Source organism: Varroa jacobsoni, unplaced genomic scaffold, assembly GCF_002532875.2.
Source record: "Varroa jacobsoni isolate VJ856 unplaced genomic scaffold, vjacob_1.0 scaffold_1491, whole genome shotgun sequence".
NCBI classification, from domain to species: Eukaryota; Metazoa; Arthropoda; class Arachnida; order Mesostigmata; family Varroidae; genus Varroa; species Varroa jacobsoni.
In genome coordinates, this window is record NW_019214393.1 from 44,975 (window position 1) to 66,314 (window position 21,340).

Below are 21,340 nucleotides of genomic sequence, written 5' to 3' on the forward strand. Positions count from 1 at the left end.
ATATAGTGGAAGTGACAGTCGATATTGAGCGCTTGCAATACTAGAACAAGATGAAAAAAAATAATTGTGACGACCCTCGGGAATACAATAATGTTTAAAAAAAAAAGCATGGTTATTTGGTGCTGGGGTAATGAGATGATGGCGCCCCAACAGGCCGCCATTCACTAAGCTGAAGGTTAACGGTACATATACAGGTAGATTAGAAATTGGTTGAGTTTTTATGAACAATTTTCAAGTTAAAGTTTCAACTAGGAAGGTATCTAGACTCTGTTGAAGAAGATAATCGCAACGACATGCGAAGAGGAAGAAGTAGCGAGATTACAAAGACATTTCAACAAGAGAACTGGATTACCACATCAACCGGGTAATTGAACAGGCAAACCAATCACCATAGCAAGGTAACCGCACCAAACTGGTTTTGCGATCACCGAACTAAAGCTATACGTTTATTAAATTCAAAGAAAAGTTACTGTAACAAAATTGGCGCAACAAAAATTTTAGGAAAATAACAAGTATAACATTAACTTGTCGAGGCAAAACTACAGTACAAATTTTTGTGGTATTTTAAGGTAATATTACTAGCTTAACTATACGCCATTTTAATTCAGGACCTTTTGCTGACAGCATAATTCTATCGCCGTGGAATTTTATAATTTCTCGCCGCAAAACAGTGGCAGATAATTTCTACACCTATTCATGAAAACTATGTTAATACCGTTAGAGAGCCTCTGCAGAAACTGAAACAGGTAACATAAGTTGATGGAAAATTTAAGCTCTACGGCAATTTTTGCCGATTAGCTAAAGAATGGGGGTCGGTAGACGACGTCGCCCACGAGTCTGGCTGGCTCTTTTCAATTAATATTGAAGATACACTAAATATCTGAATCAGTGGTTTTGCAAGGCGGCAACAACTGGCAACGTATAATTCGTTCCATCTTTTCCTTAGCCACATATTGTGGAGCACCTGTTCATTATTATCGTATGTGATCCATTATTCATTGGCTGTGATGAATCACTTTAAAAATAGCTCGATTTTGTTGCGTTTCGATAAAGATCGAGTAGATTCTTTCGCGTTAATCTGTGCTTTTTTTTTTGGTAGCCAGCCAGCCAGCCAGCCACCTTTCTTTAAATAGTTTAAGACTATTTGGTAATGGATGCTTAGTTTTTAGGCGATACATGTTGGCCTTCGCAATAGTTTCGTCCACACGTTCTTCTGTGATTGGTCGGCCACTACAAGGAACACGTCAAAATGTTCAGGACGAAACCATCTTTGGGCCGTTTCCTCCAATAACGTACCCGGCTACAACAGGCACACATGGTGGGCCTGAACAGTATTGATGTTTTCAGGGAGCTCTACTTCAAGTTTGATTGAAGATATTCTAACGAGTTTAGCGCGTACTCATTTACTAAATCTCAGCTTTCAAATTAGCCCAAACAATGTCGACCAGACCCAACTTCTATCACCTGAGACATGATCAGGTCTAACAGCGATTAAACTCATTGATATGATGAACAAGTTATGATTAAAAAGCTTCAGAAAGCGAAAGGATTGCGGCAACATTCTAGTAATAGAATTAAGATGATTTCGAGGGTGTAAGAGACGAGGTGAAGTAATGCAACGGCATGTAATAGTTGTTCGTACGCACCCGAGCTATAGCTCATGTTGTGCTCAGTGAGACATCAACGCGTAAGATTAGTTGAAGTTAGTAGTATCAACTAAAATTAGAGTGTCCTGCCCCCGCCATGTAGCAGATTTGCTAATAGCATAAACAGGCAATCGAAATAGGCCGATAGAGGATTTCTCTCTTCGAATTGTTATCTTCCAAATCCTCCAAGTTGGCCAACAGCTAGGTAGAAACCACGTATCTGGCTGAGAGTAGGTTTGCATCAATGGACCATCACAATTATGCTCTAGTCTAGGCCGGTCAAAGCAAGCAAACATGTGGGGTGGCTGTAGATAGTTCGAAAAGTATGAACAAATGGTAGCTGGATTAGCTGGTCGGTTGGTCAAACGTACGCCAGCACGTGCGGTTATCGGAAATTAAATATAAATATTTATTCTCGAACGACAGATATTTGGATTACAGGTCTAAACGGACGCAGCTAACCAATAAGCACTTTTGAGCAATGGCGCTTATCTACGTGCAGCTAACGAAATGGAGACGATCTGAAAGAGCGTTCCGTTTGAATTCACCAACGGAGCTCCGACGGCATAGGGAAGACGTCGAAAGCCTAACTTTATAGATCGTGATCATTAAGCGTGAAAAGGATCTGACAATTGGCAAGAGCCGGAAGACATTTCATCTTCACCTTTACATATCGTGTGAAAATCGATGAAGAAACAAAATATGTCCATTCGTGCGGTGCGCAATAGCTGTCGATAGACCGAAACGAAGTCGATAAGCTTGGGATGAACGAGCCGACATCGAACAGTATTTCTTCATTCACTTATCGCGTCGACCTCCTTTATAGAAAAACCTAGCAAGCTGGTACATTGTTCACTAATTTATTGGCAAACGACAAAGTCCACATCCCCGTCAGTCATTTTAATATACAACATAATATATGTACAATACATGCAAGCAAAAAATTCGTATATCGGAAGACACTTGCTTTCTTTGGGAAGAAAGGGTGTAGACAGCTTTATGAACATAGATGGCTATTACTCGCAATTACGAAACGAAACGATTTTCGTACAGAGAAAGGCCTATGAGCGATTAACGTGCGCATACATACTCCTCGACGCATGTAGGGTATACAAGAGCGGGTCATAAAAACCTGGCTCGCATAAGCGGCGTCACTGTAGTCATAAGCACGTTTTCTATAAGGATGTAATTGAGTTGTTTCCAGGTTTCCCATTGTACGGTACGTGTTCGCTAAATGTTTATAATAAGTAAATAAATAATCCTACATATAACGTAGAAACCATAAGGGACTCAGAGCGAAATCATGAAGAAATTCGTTATGTTCGGGATTATCTAATAGTGAGAAAATTCGAAAAGTATCGAACCAAATTTCTCTATTAAACGTATAGGAATGTAACTCATTTCAATGCATCGCGGGGTTCGTCCATGTCGCATCATAATCGGACTGTCAATATTCCGTTTGCATCCATTTAATGATATACAATACGTTAATGAAACCTTTGCTACGATAATGGTTACGCTACAGCGTGAAGAACGCGATACGTAAAGTAAATACCCTTGAGATCTTCACTGATATCAAGTGGCTGGCATGGTGACATTCCAAACGGAAATGACAGAAAGCCTCAGAAAATTGAAAAACATAATTATTCTACGTCCGGATGTATCAAAAGCACCCACCCAAGAAGAGAACCATAACAACGACAAATATGTTTGTTCGAGCTATACATGTCCAAACTAACTGGTTCTTTCCATCGCTAAAAATGGTTAAAGAAACATTTTTAGTTAGCAGAGTATATCCAAACAAAGATTCATGTGCTGAGGCAGACTATGCTTAGCACCGGCCACAGGAATCGTTCCTAGGATGGCTTATACGCCTAAAATATTTTCGTCCTATATTTGTCGTCCTATAAACCTATATTTGTCGACTCTGAGGTATATATGTGTGTGTATGCTTATATATGTGTGCATGTTTCTCTTAATGCCATCGACAGACCGACAAAATATCTTGAGAAGATTTGTAACCTAAGCAGTTCAACGGACCGCTAAAACGTAAGCAAGCTAAAGGCTTTCTGTGCAAGATGGCTTTACTCCATTTCAATATACACTGCTACCATAGGGCATCTAAGAACAAGTTTTGCCAAATTCGGCTTGGAAGTGCAGCTTAGATGAATTAGTAGTTCTAGTGCAAGAAGAAGTATTAAACCCTACCATAAGAAAAAGGTCTGCTTTTTTAATAAACTTTATTTAAATTTTTTACAAAACTGGACCCCTCTCACTATGTATGCAAGTCGCATTTCACAAAGATTCTGTGCAGCGAAATCCGGAGACGAATGTCGCGCCGAACCGATGGAAAACTACACTTTTATTAAATACCTTAAGTTCCAGAAAAATAGGTTTACGTGCAAAAAAAAGCATTATCGTTGCAGTTCTCAATAAATGGTTCATGTATGAGTGGTTTTCAAGCGAATGCTCTCGATCTTGATTCAGTTGCCTTGCGGTAGCCGCTTAAATAATCTGTGCCTCAGGGGGGCAAGCCGAAGCGCGACAAGTTTACTGTATCGACGAAAACAGAAGTCCCCGATGCCCCTAGACGGCAGAAAAAGTTGACTTTATAATTCTATGTGTGAATCGTTAACGGCTCTCCATAACGAACAAAACGAAGGTTCTAGATAGACGCGGTAGCCCGTCAGACATGTGAGACCATCGGATGCCAACATCCCCAGAAGTGATCTTCAAGATCGTACCATCCAGGATTGTTGTCTCCTATAGCCCACGATCCGATTCGGTTCTTATGCGGGCGCGTGTCAGTTTACCAGCGCCCACAGTTAAACCACTCTGATCCTCTCAACAATGCGGTTCTATTGAACAGCCATCATTATTGCAGCAATGCGAGATGAAATGTCTAATTCTGTTTAACATAATATTGATTATTATTGATAACATTGATCGCTGATTGTATGAGTAAATATCTCTACTATTTGCAGGAGCCGCAACAAGCACAGCTAGTCTACATGAAGGCCACACAAGTGAGGGCATAGTTAGCTTTCGCAATGTTATTAGCTATTCCTTTTTTTTCGCCCCTTTTCATCAGTGTGATTGGATGTATTTCAAAATATCGAAAGAAAAAACGATTTATCGTCCTGACTTCATAACAAAAATAAGTCTCGTAAATTTTCAATCTATCTACATTGAAAAATAGTAAAATCCACTCGGTAATGTCCTATGAGGAAAGCAACTATAGATACGTTTAGACACTTGTGCTTAATGCGTACTTGCTAGAAACCAATTCGTTAATAGGCCATAGACATCCAAGATCTTAAAAGTTTTCGCTATAACACAACTTGACGGTGTCCCACCAGCGATTGAGTATCTGCACATAATAGCGTGTCGCAGCTCATTGAATAGACCTGCAACACGAGCAGTACGAACTCATACCTAACCTTAAACAATTGAAAAAGGATATTATTACCAAACTGGTATCATAGTTATTTTTTTTGGTTTATTATTAGTTAGTATCATTCAACGGAACCAATGGAGTAAAGCTATCATGCTGAGCCATAAGTTTTAGAGGTCATATAACTAATTTCATATGGCGACCGTTTTGATGGGTTAATATAGCTGGCCAGAATACACTCAGATTGTCTTATACATGTCACTATTGATGCAAAGTAATTTCACAATTTGCATTCTGGGTCCGGCATTGGTCTATAAAAATAAAAGAAATAGTATGTGCATCGGCCGGACGACCTTGGCTAGCTGTAGACCGCAACATTTTACGAATGTTGATCACAATATACAAAATTTATTAGGGTTATTGGAACAATCATTAAGTACCATCCTATAGTAAAACCAGCAGAATGTATCTTGGAAAATTTCGTTAAAGACACACTTGCTTGCTTTTTGCAGATAGGAAACTTCCCACGGCTCTTACTGGCCCCGTATCCACATAGATGCCTGGTGCAGTTTGGCGGCTTATTTTGATATTCTAGATTTAGGGTTTAATGGCTGTCCTTACGGCAAGCGCACCTCCAGCTACTTCTCCCTCGTAGTAAATTTACCGTAACATTTGTTTATGTCAAAGGCGATGCTCTACTTACGACCATCACTGCGGGCAAATAATCGTCTCGAATGCTTTTTGCGAACTCGTGGTCACAACGACAGCCTCCAGTCTTGCTATAGCTGCCCGCATCCACTGGACAAATACTACAAACATGTACGCGCGCCACTGATAGGCTCACCAAGGGACTCGAACATATTACCGCTTGTGAACTTCAGACGGACTTCGCCCGCTACGGTCAGAAGTCAGAAATCTTTCAAGCGCAGAATGTATTGCTTGTGCCAAATGGTACATTGTTTACATATAAAAATAATCGCTGTGGAGTGTTGAAGCTACTTGCACCGCCTCCAGTGACTGACTAATTGGATTTGGAAATGCTATAGTTAAATCAGATTACCATTTCATGTCTAACATTTAGACGGTCTGATGTCACGTAGACCGTTGCCTTGGTGAAGAGACTCGTCAGAAAATTGAATTGGTCCTTTACGACCACTTTTGGCGACGCTCTTACAACCTGAGCTATAGCAATCTGCGGCAAAGTGCGGGAAAGGGTTCATAGCGAAGAAGTGACAACAAATACCTTCAAGCAGACTACATACTATAGAAAGCATTCGTTCCTATCAGCGAACTCAGGCCCCCATAGCAACTACTAACAAACTCAGGCGCCAAACTACCTCAGTTCCTCAAAGCAACAAAAAATAAGAGCGCGATTACGTTTTCGTTAAAGTGCCAAAGTATCAAAACAGGAATAAATCAGAAAGATCATATGTAGTTGTAATGTATGCCACTGCATAATCATGTTTGCGAAAGAACAGCGATAAGAAAAGCGTTAAATTCACTTCACTGACTATAAGAAAAAGGCACATTTACGAAACACATATGATTAAGGACGAGATACTAAGGCTGCGATGAAGTCCTTCCTTTCCGTCTGATTTACAAAACGGCAATAGACCATGTATGACGTGGACATCGGCTATTTTGGACTGAGCGTCACCTCAGTAAATTTGAGTTAAAGACAAGCGAGACATGTAACGATCTCCTATCGCTCGTGAATGAGAGCCGAGGTATTTCAGTCAGTTTTCCACTGAGATTCTGCGTTCTAACGCCGATTCCAGTTTTATTGAGCGATGCCAGTAACGATTATTGTAACTAAACTTCTTGAAAGAATATTATTGTCGAAAGCAATATACGGCAATATCAACATTATTAAGAGACCTCTATTACGATCTCGATTGGGGTACGACAAAAAATTAACTCGGGGTTTACCTGGGTTAAGAAGATTCATCAATCCAACTGTGGATGACATTAATTTCTGCTTTGAACCGGCATTTCCGTGCTCCTAGAGCTCGAAGTGGAAGAGTGGCACATTGTCTTCAGTGATGACTTTTTTTGCAACAGGTCAATATTTGTAAAGCTGCAGTGTTACATCTGGGTGCCCTCACAGAATAATATTCAAGTATGTAGTTCAATAATAATCGAGAAAGCTCGGTTTGACAGACTTTCAAAAGTTAATAGAAATGATGCATTAGGTCTAGAAAAAGGTGCGCCATTGCATTTTAAATATAGGAATACGCAAAAAAATGTTCTATATAAGGGCTGAAACTCAAGTCATAGGTAGCTATAGAAAATTTGCACGTAGCCATATAATATGGCAGGTTTAACTGTCAGATCTGATTAGGGTTCACATACATTTGCCATCAGAAATCCAAAGTTGTACGAGAAATTACGTAGAATATATGCACATCTAATTTGTGATGCCAACAAGGCCACAAGAGAATCCCGGTACACAAAAGGATCAGGAACATCCATTCAAAGGTTTCGTACCACTGTCACAATGTGAATATACTACAGATCATCGAACGTCTGGATTCTCCTAATAACGCCATATTTAAAGCAAAGGTTTTAAGCAAGGTTTATCGTTGATATTGTTGAAACCAAAAGTCAGTCGCAACATGACATGTTACCAAGTTGTAACATAAAAAAAATTGCTGTGCACGATCCTTTTTGGCTGGTCTCAGTCCTACCCACTCAGAAAGTAACTGTCGTGCCATGTATGATTTAAACTATAGTGAAAATTCCAACAAAATACTAAATGACAGCAATAGTGATATCAGTAATGAGGTTACAGACGTGTTGCTTACCGCAGTTGCGCATCCTTTCTATAAGGTTCAACTGACTGCGGGACAGTCCAGGTAGTAAAGGAAACGTCCTCGAATGTCCTTGAGCTTGTTTATACGCAGCATCTCATGTTTAGTCATCCGAGTAGGTTAGACAGAGCTCTGTCTTGAAGATGTCACTCACAGGCCTAACCGAAAGGAAAAGATACTTAAGGATCTCCTATTTCCTATTCCTATATTCCTATAAAGATGTTGGTTGTTAAACGAGCAGTGTTCCTTCTTCCAGAGATGCTATGACGAGGTAGGCGCATACCGTAATCTGCTAGACCGTATATGCCCGGTTGGCTGTTTTGTAGGAAAAACCGTAGCCCGCGACCTCTGGCCGAGAGGCTGGATGCCCTATGCTGCTACGACATCGTAGAGCCATAGAGCGAAAACTTGATAGGAGCACACACACACGTTTGAAATCGACCTTGATCAAAACGTGACAGCTGTCATATCTGGCGAACTGTATAAGAGCTGTCTAAATGCTCGGTCCCACCCAGCACAAGGGCAAATAGAGGAAAAAGATCGCGCATTGAGCTAAAAATTGTAAAGACGCAAAAGGAAAGTCGGTCCACTTCTACAGCTGCTTAGATGATCCCTGGCAAAAATTTGATGTCAAACTTATTTCTAGTCACGCTTCGTAAAACAATACATCGTCCACAAAAGACTGACTGAATTTCTTGTGAGTTCCTGGTCAAGACTCGACAAAATGTACGTCCTCCATTCTCTGAAAACAGATGTGACTTGGATCCATGTTACGTAGTGGCGCATTCGTAACGTCCTGCTGAGGGTAGTGCACAAATGACTCACAAAACTGTCTTTTTGGTGTACGATCCAACATTTCTTTTTGGGTGACCATTTTCATGAAGACTATTAATAATTTCTGCAATCTTTAGATATACATTACTGTCAGTATATCTTATGAGTTACATTTGAGGACCTCTCAAGAGTCAAGAGTGTCCCATCGAAGTGGATTTGGGACAGTGGTTTCACACGTCCCATTGGGCATCAGCTCGCCAGTGTGTGGATGCGGTTGCGGGACACACGTCTATAAGAGGCTGAGGTGTACTATTACTGCGAGCTGGCCGAGACTAACTAATTGCAAGGACCCTAGGATGGCCAGAATGATGCCGGCCATAGCTGATGTGTATGGTGGACATTTAGACCCGAAATCACCCGACAACGTTAGAGGGACAGCTGATTATTTCGAAAGCTGTCTGGGTCTGCTATCTATATGTACCTAATATCGGATATCTTCTTCTACCATTTCCATGCATTTCGCTGCTTCAGTCTTTTACCATTGTGTTGCGGCAGGTCGGGTGGGCCAGATGTCAGCCCCTTACATCATCTTCTCGACGATCACGATGATCCCCGTAGCTACGAAGGCCAAGTTATCATCGACCCACGCTCAAGACACGTGCCGGCTGGATCGACAGGTGGTGAGGTGCGACATCACCCTGGAGCAGAAGGCTTAGAAACAAAGGTAACAATCTGAATAATTAAGAGGATATTAATTTAGAATCAAACTTCGTCTATAAGCCATGTGAATTAACTGATGATTACAATAATCACGTTTTACCTTTCTGTGTCCCTAGTAGTTCGTTTTGTTAGAAATCATCATTTTACCTCTACTCACGAGCTATACCGCCTGAGCCACGTAGATGTGTCTTTGTCAGGTCGTTGTTATTTTGAATGTTATTTTGTTGTGGCGTTTTCTGCGCGACAGGTTTTGCTGAGCTCGTTGATTGTTTTTCTAGCTACATAATTAACAGATATGACGCCGCCAAAATGATCTTAATCCTGTTTACATGCACATAATTTGTATTTTGTTGCGGATCTGATTTCTACGACGTAGAACACACACAATTTTCATTACCATCCTGTCTAGTGATTCGCAGTCTAATCACTCATCGTTATCATCTTTATTTTCTTTTCTAATTTTTCACAACGGCATTCTCCCACTTCCTCCAACTTAGTCGAATGATACCAGTGAAGTTGTTGGTGCAGGAGCAAGCGCCGCCAGCGGTGGCTCCGGTGGTCTCGGAGGGTTTGGGTTCGACTCCCTGTTGCTGCCGGCTGGGGCTGTGGCCTCCTCGTCCGCGCTGAGTATCACACTCGCCGTAGGATGCTGCCTATTATTTTTGAACGCTTTGATATTTGCTGGAGTCTATTACCAAAGGGACAAGACAGCACGACTTCTGCACGAGGCCGCCAATACCAAGGAGCAGAATGTTGACGATAAACCAAAGGTAGGAAGACTCAACGCGTTCGATATCCCTCTTGCGTGCTAAATGTTGTAGCTCTTTTTTCTCTCTTGAATGTATAGGTCGATCGATTAGTTTCGGTAGACCGCCTCAAGATCCACATCGTGCCGGATACCATTTGGCATAGTCGTTCAGATAACATTGTCTTCCATGTCACTTTATCTGTACATTGTTTTGTGACACGCGAAATAAATGAAGCAATTATTAGTAATGGCACATCATCTAATCTGCTATCGGAGAAGAGATTGAAGAGGAAAGCAACCGTTTAACTGCTACTGTATACAGTTGGTCATCGTTGCACAAAGAAAAAACCCGTTTATAAACGTATGTACCGTGTAAAGACTAGCGTAAAACACTCCATTATTGACGGCTTTCTCACTCTCTAATAAAGCAGAGATGTTTAAACATACTGTAATATATACGATGTTGTGACACAAACAGAACCACTGAAATATACCCTGTCGTTTTTCGAAGTGTCAAGCAACCTTGAAAATTATGCGCTTGCGATACCTCATTTGTCTATTATATAATGTTCCTGTCTATCTAGACGAGATGAGCTGTCATCTAGATTAAGTACTGAAAATGTGTAGTTTACTCGCTTGAAGATACCGTGTCTGTACGACGTGATGCGATCGCTAACGGAATAATCTCAGAGCCACCGCTTGCAGCAGAATCATTCGTAGCATCCCTGACAAACTATATAGTTGAGCATGCCCGTATAACTATTTTGACAGTTTTACTGAAATACTTTTTGTGAACCGTATAAGAAGAGAGTGCTTGATACACAGGCATTCATGGAAAAATGCTGCGATAGATGCATGTGAGTAAAAGTTGAGATAGACGATTGTCAGATACACTATCTGCGGAAGTGTGTTGCGCCTAATTGGGTTCTATAAAGAAGGGGATAAAGAAGGGGAACACGGACGTCCGAAATCTGAAATAGGTCTGCATATCCCGCTGAAACGACGTTTCAAATCACTGGTTATTATTGTATAGCTAAAAGCCCAGAACAGTAGGTCATGTGTATGTTGACAAAATGTGTGACGCACGTTTACTGTAAATACCTGTACATAAAATAATAATTTTGTGCGCAACCTCCTGCTGTTACGCTGGCCGTATCTGCATCCCTGTACGTGCAGTCCGGACGTCTTCTTCCTTATACAATGTGGTGGCACACAAATACACATGCCCAAAAAATATATTCGATAATTTTTAATCCAGCTGACATAGCGGACACAGATGGCCGGCTAACGTGTTAGAGGGTGCATTGAGTTATATCAGCGAAAAAATGGTCAACTGACGAAAAGTCTGACGTGAAGAGACTCAGTATGGTATTGTGGTTGTACGAACAAGCCTCCTGCACCGGTTTTTTTTTCTTTTTTTTAATTAAATTTAAATCATTTCAACGATTATTATTGTGATCAAGATCGTCGTCATATTGGTAGAGTCATGCATCATTGCTCTACGACCAGAAACGTGTTTACGTATCGAATATCGAAGCCATTCGATCATCGTTTCAGTCACTTAACCTATACGATAACGCATCAAGGCTAGATTAGATTAGACTTGACGGGACCAGTTAAACAAATGGGCAGTACGTGAAAACAACACGTATTTTTTTCCTTGATCGTTCAGATTGATTTACCAATATTAGCCGGTCAACCGTATCGGCGGCGCGTATTATATTCACTATACGCACTCGACCACTGGTCTATAGCCGAGAATCTTCACATTTGTCTCAGTCAAGTCACTGACGGACGTTACAGTCAGTTGTATGTACACGTATAAATACGTGTATCTCAATAGGAATGCTAGACTACCAGTTAGAGTTAATAAATGGCCCGCTAAAATGCACGCTTCATGGCGTCCAGCCATCGAGATGCGCAGACCATCCGTCTACAATGGCCTGTCCTCTATAGAATACGTATTTGTATTTCAGTGGATTAACTTTGAAAGGTGGAGGGCAACGTTTAGGATGATTAATAGTTGTGGGTTGAAGTGTGGCTCTCTCTGAAATACCTAAGGAAATAGTTGCATGCTGAACCTCTCCCAATACGCACTAAGCAGGTAACGATAATCATACAAAACTTCACCAATATATCTAAGCACTCGCGAATGTTCATTGTTGCACCAATGCTTGATGCTATTTTGCATTGGCGCAAAGTAGAATTTATACATAGCTGACTTCCAGCTTCTTAGCCTTCTGCAACAGGTGTCACTGCCGCTACGTAGGATTGCTTTGAAGATCTCTCGTAGGACGAGCTTGATACGATCGGAAGGGCTCATTTAGGGTAGTTATTATTATATCGTTCGTACTATATACTGTTGGGTCAAACCGTGTCCACGCCTAGATTCGAACCTAGACCACTTTCGTGTCCCTCTGGTTTGTAGGCAAACACGTTACCGTGACATCGCCGTGAGGGCCGCTGCTATATCACCACGCGACTACGACGTGACAAAGAACATTGCGACAACTCTCAGTAATATGAATAGTAACTGTGATGTCGAACGGCGTCTTTGAACTAATTCTTAAGCTTATGAGCGGGAATTGTGTGAGTCTGGGGGACACTGACCGCAAATGCGTCCGACTGTATGGCGCATGCGATTATTGCTATTCGGCAACGTCAAGGTCGTCTGCGCAAAAAGAACCTAGGGCGAACCTACGACCTTGATCAGAAGGTTGAACAAACCCCAAGTTAGGTGGAAGCTTCGCTCTTATTGTGCGCATGCACATATATGTATGTATGGTATTACATACGCATGACTCTACACCTTTTTCTCTATTCTAAGAAAATTCAAGAGTGCATTTTATTCATGTTATTACACTTCATTTCGTACTCGCCTTTTTGTACACTTCATTTTGTACGCTTGCCTCGAAGAGTTCATTACTGTGTAGACGCCCTGCACGACATATTATCTGCACGTACGCTAACAGGGGGGTGACTTCATTCCGAGGGTATTCATCATATTTAAAAGATATTCGCCAGGGTTCGCATGAATGACGTTATCAACAAACATCTGCTGCACGCTGCTGATATGATGCATATCTTAACAGTGATCGCTGCCATACGCAGCTGCTGCGCCAACTCGTTATTACCTATCCCGCTCTCATTTTATATCTCTGCAAAATATCCACCGTGCTTAATAGGTGACCTAGTATATGCGTCAGCCTTGTATAAACTAGGAAAATATATATCCTGCACTGCGAGCTTTTGAACCGCTCGATATTTTCTAACGTGCTGTCCTGTTCTTCTTTGACACGCCGTTTGACCCAATGCTCTCGCCAGGTGTCAACAGCAACAAAGATTGTAGACACGACGGGCGGGCCTAAGTCGAATTTAATGGCCGCAGTGGTTGACGGTAACAAGGCTGCACTGCGTTCCGCGCCAAGCGGTTGCAGTCTGGTATCAATGACATCACTAGGAACCTGTGGGGCGGCTGTGCGTTTGAATAGCGCCGACTCAAGTGAACAACAGCACGAGCGGGAAGCGATCTGCGATAGTTTGACAACGTCGATGTTGGCAGGTCACACATGTATGCATACCCATAGCCAGAAACAGTGTGTTCATGAGTGCCCTAGCCATATGAGTGCTCGTATGCAACAGCAACAGCTACACGACGCAAGAGGGATGCATCATCAGCACGATCTCGTTCAGGCCCATCGAACGATTGGAATAACCAGTCAGGCTGGACAAACGGCCACACTGAACGTGGCTAGCGTACATGGGCACAAACATCTGATTGTCAAGACGCAGGTGAGTGTCTTTTGGTAATGTTAGAAGAAAAGTGCTATATGGGAGTTTCCGGAAACGGACTTCCTGTCGTCACTCTTGCGTCCGAAAATAAAACCATGCGTCTTATAAAGGTTTGGATTTGAAAAAAATAAACCGCGGTGACAAAATGAGCTGGGCGCTTTTTTAACGTTCTGTACAAAGAAGTACAAAGAACTATACAGCAAGTAATTTTTCTCCAGTGGTTTCTTGTTTATCGTAGTATAATTCAGCTATTTTCGAAAGGAAATACACGTATTACGTGTCTATTATGTAGGTACTGTCACTAGGAAGCCAACATTGCTCGTACCCGAATAGCCATCTCGACGTCTTCTTCTGTGGTAACTAGCCTACGTTATGACACTAATTCAAGTTCCCTTAAGTTTTAAACACCGATTTAAGTTATTATATGAAATAGCATTTACAAGTTAGCGGCTCAGCAACCGCCCTCGGCATGTGGCACGTTTGTCTGCCCACGCAAGTAGTTTCGTACCCTACACTAAGCAATGCACTATTAACCGATTTCGTTAGAATATGCCACCCCGATTCAGTAAATTGAGTTGGTAAAAGGAGACCTATTTTGGCCCTTTGCTCCTCTTCGTCCAAAGATGATGGAGGTTATCGAAGCGAAATGAGGCGAAGCTGCGATCATCTTTACGGGAACTAGCTTCGCTGTTATTTAGTCTGCCAGCTGAATGGCTGACCGTTTGACTTTGCGCTTTTCTTCACGTTCGGTCATAGTCCGTAATGAGGCCATAAAAGAACGGAGAGGGCAAATTTAGATATGGTACTTGTAGTGTTTGTTTTTTTCCTTCTCATTCCTGTTGCTGCTATTGCCCCAAACTGCTGATTTGCTCAGTTAGTTGTCTGCGGACCCGTACTTCACTACCTACTAGATGACAGCATGGCCCTGTGCCAGGGTCTAGATAGATTAAAGGGCGTGATTTGGGGCAACTCGGTAGTCTCCTAAATGATATGAGATTATTACCTAAACGGCACCTTTTCAGTTTTCCTTCATCAGCGGATTTGGTTATTTTTTTGCCATTGCAGATGCCTAGCAACCCACAGCAGCAGAATGTCCTGCAGGACCAGCAGCAGAATGTCCTGCAGGACCACCAGCAGCAGCAGCAGCAGGCAGGGACCGGCACTGCAACAGTAGCAGCTGCTGCAAATCTGAAGAGTTTGATGAAAGAGGGTAGCTGCGCCCTTTCACTTGGCGCTAGCCCCGATCTAACCATAAATGTGTCCAGCTTCGGTGGTACCGGAGCCACCTGCCCTAGCATATCAGCACATCAGCACCATCAGCCATACCAACAACAACAGCAGCATCTCGAACTTAATATGCAATTTCAAAAGCAAACAGCACAACATAAACAGATCGAGCTGCATAACCAACGAATGTTACATTTGTCAGAACAGACGCAGTTACATCTTGAAGATCTCATTGAGCAGCACGTACGTTTCATTACCCTTGAAGATGAACGTGTCGATTACCATCTTTGCTACAGGCTTCGCTTATGATTTCTTATGACCTGACTGTGAAAATCTTAGTAGACTTAAGATCTGTCGAATGCTGGAGAAACTTTATCCCCGCCATGCTGCTTCGTAATTTTTTTTTTTCTTCCTTTTTTATTTTGTTAGCTGTATTCGAAACATGTTCTTTTTTTCGTTTGTGAAAATGATAATGAGGAAGAATAAGCCGTACGCGACAGCAACTAATAGTAGCTAATTTAATATGACTGGTTAGTCAGAATCAAATGAAGCTTCTGAGACCAATGAATAGGGCGATCTCCTGTTTTTCACGTTGAACCGCTGCCTAACTCTACAGACACGTTTCAACAATTTCAGCAGTATCAGATAAAGCTCCCTGTGGTCGATTGCATGTCATTTCACTGTGCTCTTTATGACGGGAGATATTAAGGAAATGTATCAGTTAAAGTCCGAAAATATTACAAATCCAGAGTGTAATATTTGTATGGCCTTCAAAATTGACTAATTGTTTGTTTTTTAAATCGTCTTCGTCATTGATTTCCTTCCTGCTTCGCATATACTCTTTAGTTGATTAGGCTTCTCACGATTGTAGAAGCCAGATAAATTAGCTAGACAGATACGTCGTAACAGAAACGTAACAATTAACCAACTGTTACGTGTAACTGTTAAATAAAATAAAATAATCACTTCTATTGTTATTATTTTGTATCGTCTGAGATTACGCAGTGCCCCAAAGATAATAATTGAATATTTTTGATGTCTTGTTTCTTTTTGTTGCTGTAGGACACGATTGCTACTGTCGGGTGCAGACCCGTCGAATATGTCGGCACATCAACTGGTTAGTAAAAATATTGTGTCTTCATTACCGCCACAAACCGCTGATGGCGCAGTGGATGTAGATAGCATTCTTGGACCTGCGCACTAATCCCGTTCTTTCGCTAGGAGGAGCAAAGTGTGCCATTCACGATCATCCATATCATTCTCGCAAGGATATCAGCAAGACCTGTAGTGCAATACAATAAAAACGCTAGATTATGATTTCTACGTCGTGGTCGTACGCCTACCGGGGCAAACAAAGAAGTATCAAGAGCGGACAACAAAGCGGCCATCCTTACGTTTGTTAGTTGTAACTCGTCGAACCGCCAGGCACCATAGACCCTTTGGTCTGGAACCTAACGTTTTTCTCGATATCCCGACTCTTGGCCTGCATCCTATGCTTCTGCAAATTCCCCGAGAGATGATAGCCAGATAAGAACACTACATCTGAGACAGGCGAAAAAAGTGGGTTGTCGCTGATACCGTGGTCCTTCGCGATCAGTACCATCGCGGGTTCGGCCAGTATAGGCTGGGCATGAAAGTGCCAAGTATAGCCATGACTTTCGCTTTGTGGCCATCGATTCCATGGACACTATTCCATGTTGTTGGCGCCGTTGGCGGTATCGAACGTTTCTACTGCCTGAAGTCAGAGGTTCGTTCTAAGGAAGCAGCACACTAAACTGCAAACGGTCGTCGTACTCCCTTCAGTTCCGTTTTCGGTCTACTATCCCATGTCAATTCCCCTAACCAGCCAATCCACCTCGAATCGAGGAGAAGGCTGCGACTGCAACGCGCAATGTTCAACTTCAAAGAGAGAGAGAGAAAAAGACCAAAGAGCTTTTCTACCACCATCGCCATTACTACCCCTACTATTTCCACTCTGAATTGCATTCGAGCCGCTCATGATGATGGTGCTGCTGCTGGTCCTGCCATCGCTGCCTCTGTAATAGCAAGACCACGCTTTAGAGTGCTCTGGAGCACTAAAGCAGACAGCTCGAAGTCGGTGAAGGCCAGTAGCATCACAGAAAACGGGGCATACATCATCCACTTGCAAGATACTAGCCAGTGGGGGAGGGGCAGTCTGAAAAGTCTAACGTCCTGTGAGAATCTTCCATCCTCCCTCTGCCTCTCGCTTGTTTCCACTTCTCTTTGCCCTATCTTTTCATCTTTCTCTGTCTGGCCATTCGCCCCCTGTGTCTCTTCCTGCCCACACAAAAGACCAACCGCTGCTCGCTAACAGAGAAGCTGCTTGTTCCTAAACTACCTCACCAGTTCCTTCTTCACGTCTTTTTATCCTATATATCTCTCCTTTTCCTGTACCCTCTGTTACTTCTATCTTCTAACTCGTTTTTTCGAACTGTACTTACAATTTCGCTTTCTACATCATGTTTGTTTCTTTGTCCCTTCTCGCGCAGTCACTCCCTATTCTGCATTCCCCATGGACTAGCAACGTGGCAAGCGTGAACCCTCGCTAAATCTATGTATGCTATGAGTTTACGCGTGTCTGAGCCTATGTGCGAAAGGAAGAGTGAGCTTTTGTAAGCGCGCGATTTTCGCTCTGTGTGTGAGACGAAATGTCCCTTTCAGGATCTATGTTCGTATCATATGTACGTATATGTATGCCTCATACTAACATCAATAAGGAGCAGGACAGGCAAAAAAAGAAGAGGATCAAACGGAGATGACTTTGGCCTGAAGTTTAGATGGTCGTGTACGTGTGTCTGCGAGCGTCATTGGTACGTGTGGCTGATTTAGGTCAGACGACACGTCTTATAAGTATCGCTTTGCAATCCACGAGGGTTCGTGCTACCACTGGTGCCGTTGCGGTTGCTGCGATTGCGTCTCGAGCTGATCCGGTTGGCTACAGCCGTAGTCTTCCATTGGCCGCTCAATGGATGGCCTGATGGCCAGCGGACGAGCAATGAGATGTTTCGGACGAGACCACCAAGACTGGTAAAAGACGGTAGTAGCAGAGTAGTTGCTCCGAGACGAACTTTAAGACTACTCTAGCCGGTTGTGCTGGTGACGGTGTTGGTAATGCTACTTCGTATTGCGATTCCTGGAACTTCTTTTCTGACACTTCACATTGCCGGTAAGAAACACTCACCAGGCAAAATTTAAGAAAAAACGAACAGCAGCACGGAACGAGACTATAGGAAGAAAGAAAGGGCTAGGTGATGATCAGCGGCAGCGAACGGAAAACCGGCGACTGCTTTAGCAGCCGGGGCATCGGTAGAGGTGAATCGGGCGGTGGGAGTTAACCGAACGTTTGGGTCGCGATGAGTCCAAGGATCGGAAAGGGGCTAATTGAGGCTATGAACGCCGAAACCAGTCGAGCTAATGTGCGCCTGATTGGCCTTTCCGGTTGTGTCAGAGCCAGCCAAGGTCGGTGTAACGGGATCTGCCCAGAAAGCAGGCGACAAAAGAGCGAATAGAAAGATCGGGCGGACATCCCCTAGCAGCAGTAACCGAACGAAGCCCGAAAAAAGAAAACCAGCAACTTTATCCTGTCCAGCACCTTCTCCTCGTTCTGAACGAGGACATAGAAAAGATCAGGATTGGAAGGAAGATTTAGCAAGCCAAAGTGCGGCTGGAAACGTGGCCGGGAACAGGGACCAGGGATGGACCCAACCACGTAGTACGTAAGGAAGCTTTTGACGTCTGATATTAATTCCGTTGGCTTGGCTAGCGACAAAGCTGGCTAAATTGATGATGGAAAGTAATGTGCTCACAACTGGAGTGACAGCCCGACCTTTGCCTGAGTCTAGTTTAGCTGCCTTCCTTCATATGAAATTCGTCTGTGTAAATAGATATTTATATATACATCATCATCGGCAATGATTGTTTTGCTATTACCGTCGGAGCAGGTCACGAACATTGTGTTGTTTTTACGATAATACAATGTTATTGTTAGTATACGATCATCATTCGTTATAGGCTCTTATAGCGCACTTCTGTAAGTCTGCGTTAAACGGACGCACTCCGTGATTTATGTCACAGGTGATTAAGGAAAAATGGGAACATCGGATGCATCGTTTGATGATAATGGACACGATCTGTTACAGTACGGACATTGCTTGTTGACACGGTTTTGTTTGAAGGAGAAGGACGTTTTAGTCTACAAGGAAAATGTGTGCGTAACTGAAGTTCGTAACGTATCGTATTATTAAAAATTGGACATAAGAACTATATATGAAACGTTTGTACATTAGTACCAAAGAGCAGTAATGTAAACCCGCTCTGATGGCATCGAAACTCCGGAGAATATTATCCAGTTTCTGTATGTATTCGGAAATAGAGGGAAATGTGCAGACGTGATTACGCTCAATTGCTTGTGAATACAAAATACAACTGAGTGAAGCAAAGATGAACTGTAATCGCTGCTTTATAAGGCGTCCCTACGGCTTTATGTGACACACGTCGTCAAAAGGTCGAACACTGAACATTTTAAGCGCGAATTTTTATGCTGCAAGTATTTGCAAAGCTAACCCTACCGCCCAAATGTACATATAATCCATATCGAGTCTTAGTAACAACGAGATAGGTGTAAATAAAAACGTAACTTCGAGAAATTGATTTTTTCAAGTTAAATCACATCTGGTGTTTTCACTGATAGGCAGATAATAGTTATTGTTCGGCGGAACGATGCAATCATCATCAAGGCGTTCGTGAGCGATTAGTTTATATCAAATGTTAAGTTTTAAGGGCTGCAATCCTAAAAAAGGATAGAGTGGACCATTCTAGTAATGAGAAATTAGGCGGAACTGTTACCAATGTTTTACACTGTGGCTACCTACTCGATTTGGCTGATAAGTAAGCGGAATGCAGTAAAAAGTGTGTTTTAGCAGAGCTTGCTGTCTATCCACTTCACTATTGCAAGACGCAAGAAATGCCTGGCGCACGAGGATGGCTTCACTGAGTTAGCGAGAAAACCATTCGAAAATTGAGCGTCGCCACGCTGAACATTCAATAGATGAGACTTGATTAAAATGTGCAATTTGTAGAGTAAAATATTTAATTAAAGTGTAAATTAAGTTTAGTTATCGGTCACTGATAGAGGAAACTTCTATTCAAGACCCTGATCGCACCAGCTACGATGTGGTTGAGGTTTTCAGCCCTCAAAATGGCCAACGACCTAGACGCTAGTAGGTATTCAGCTACGATGATATCCCTAGATTTTAAACAGAGCTATCCTGAAATTACGAGGCAAAACATGCAACGCTAAACGACAATTCCACTGAGGACATAAAGGTTGTAAGAGTCAAGAGTATCTCGTAGCATTCATTGTAGCCAGTAGGAGAAAAAAAGTTTCCTGATTTTAAAAATAGAGTAGATAATATTGTAGGGAAAGCGATTAATCTGCTCATTTGAATAGCTAAAAAATGCTGTTTGAAAACGTAAAACACAGACGCGCCCAAACATACACGTACACATACATACACGAGAGAGAGACACAGCCCAGGGTGGACTGGATTTTGGTTAATCTAGCTCAAAACATCGGTGTAAGGCACAAGACGTTTAAGTATATACCTATCTATACAGTTGTAAATACATCTACTAAAATGGTTGATAAGGTTATTACTAGATACAAATACCTTAGGGTATGATGTAGCTACTTCATTTTTTTTATGTTTCTAACAAGTAAGTAGGTTCGGTAACTTTTCCACAAGATATGGTGATGGAATTTCGAAAAGTATTATAAAACACAGTGTACCCTCTTTACATGACTTGGAACAGTTACTCTGCGGGCTCTTTGTCGTTTGGGTTTGCTTTGTCCTTTGCGCTCTTTTATAAAGGCAGTAATGTCAAGTATGACAGCCTTCTAGTAGTACCAGTATCTATCGTTTTAGTGATTTACTAAGTAATCTAAGCTTTTAACAAAACTTTTTTACTAATTAATTTAATAACGCTTTGAACAAAAACTTATTTAAATTAAGAACTCGTTGAAAGACCCATGGTAATGCCTAACTCTAACAAGCCTCGTCGAAAGAAACGGCTGTAGCTTTTTAGAAGGTATTTCATAATGTTAACAGAAAGTGGTACAGTATGGTCGACGCCGCATACAGTGCCGCTTAATCACTAAAATAGTACGTGTACTCGATATATATTTTATTTATTTATTATATATATATAT

General features: G+C 42.1%; 1 protein-coding gene and 1 long non-coding RNA gene across 2 annotated transcripts in view; one reads left to right on the plus strand and one right to left on the minus strand.

Moving 5' to 3' along the window:
- The window catches only part of LOC111270550 (uncharacterized), a 9,242-nt gene extending 3,167 nt beyond the window's left edge, over window positions 1-6,075 (minus strand). The window contains exon 1 of the long non-coding RNA XR_002686342.2: window positions 5,744-6,075. This is a non-coding gene — a long non-coding RNA (uncharacterized LOC111270550). The remainder of the gene's footprint in view (window positions 1-5,743) is intronic.
- Window positions 1-19,800, plus strand: part of LOC111270549 (neuroligin-1) — a gene marked incomplete at its 5' end in the record, with an annotated part of 57,526 nt that extends 37,726 nt beyond the window's left edge. Inside the window, 6 exon segments of the mRNA XM_022850819.1 lie at window positions 9,180-9,348; window positions 9,842-10,114; window positions 13,417-13,884; window positions 14,950-15,354; window positions 16,174-16,228; window positions 19,207-19,800. Coding sequence (XP_022706554.1) covers window positions 9,180-9,348; window positions 9,842-10,114; window positions 13,417-13,884; window positions 14,950-15,354; window positions 16,174-16,228; window positions 19,207-19,214 — 1,378 coding nt within the window.
- Between the last annotated feature and the right edge of the window lie 1,540 nt (window positions 19,801-21,340).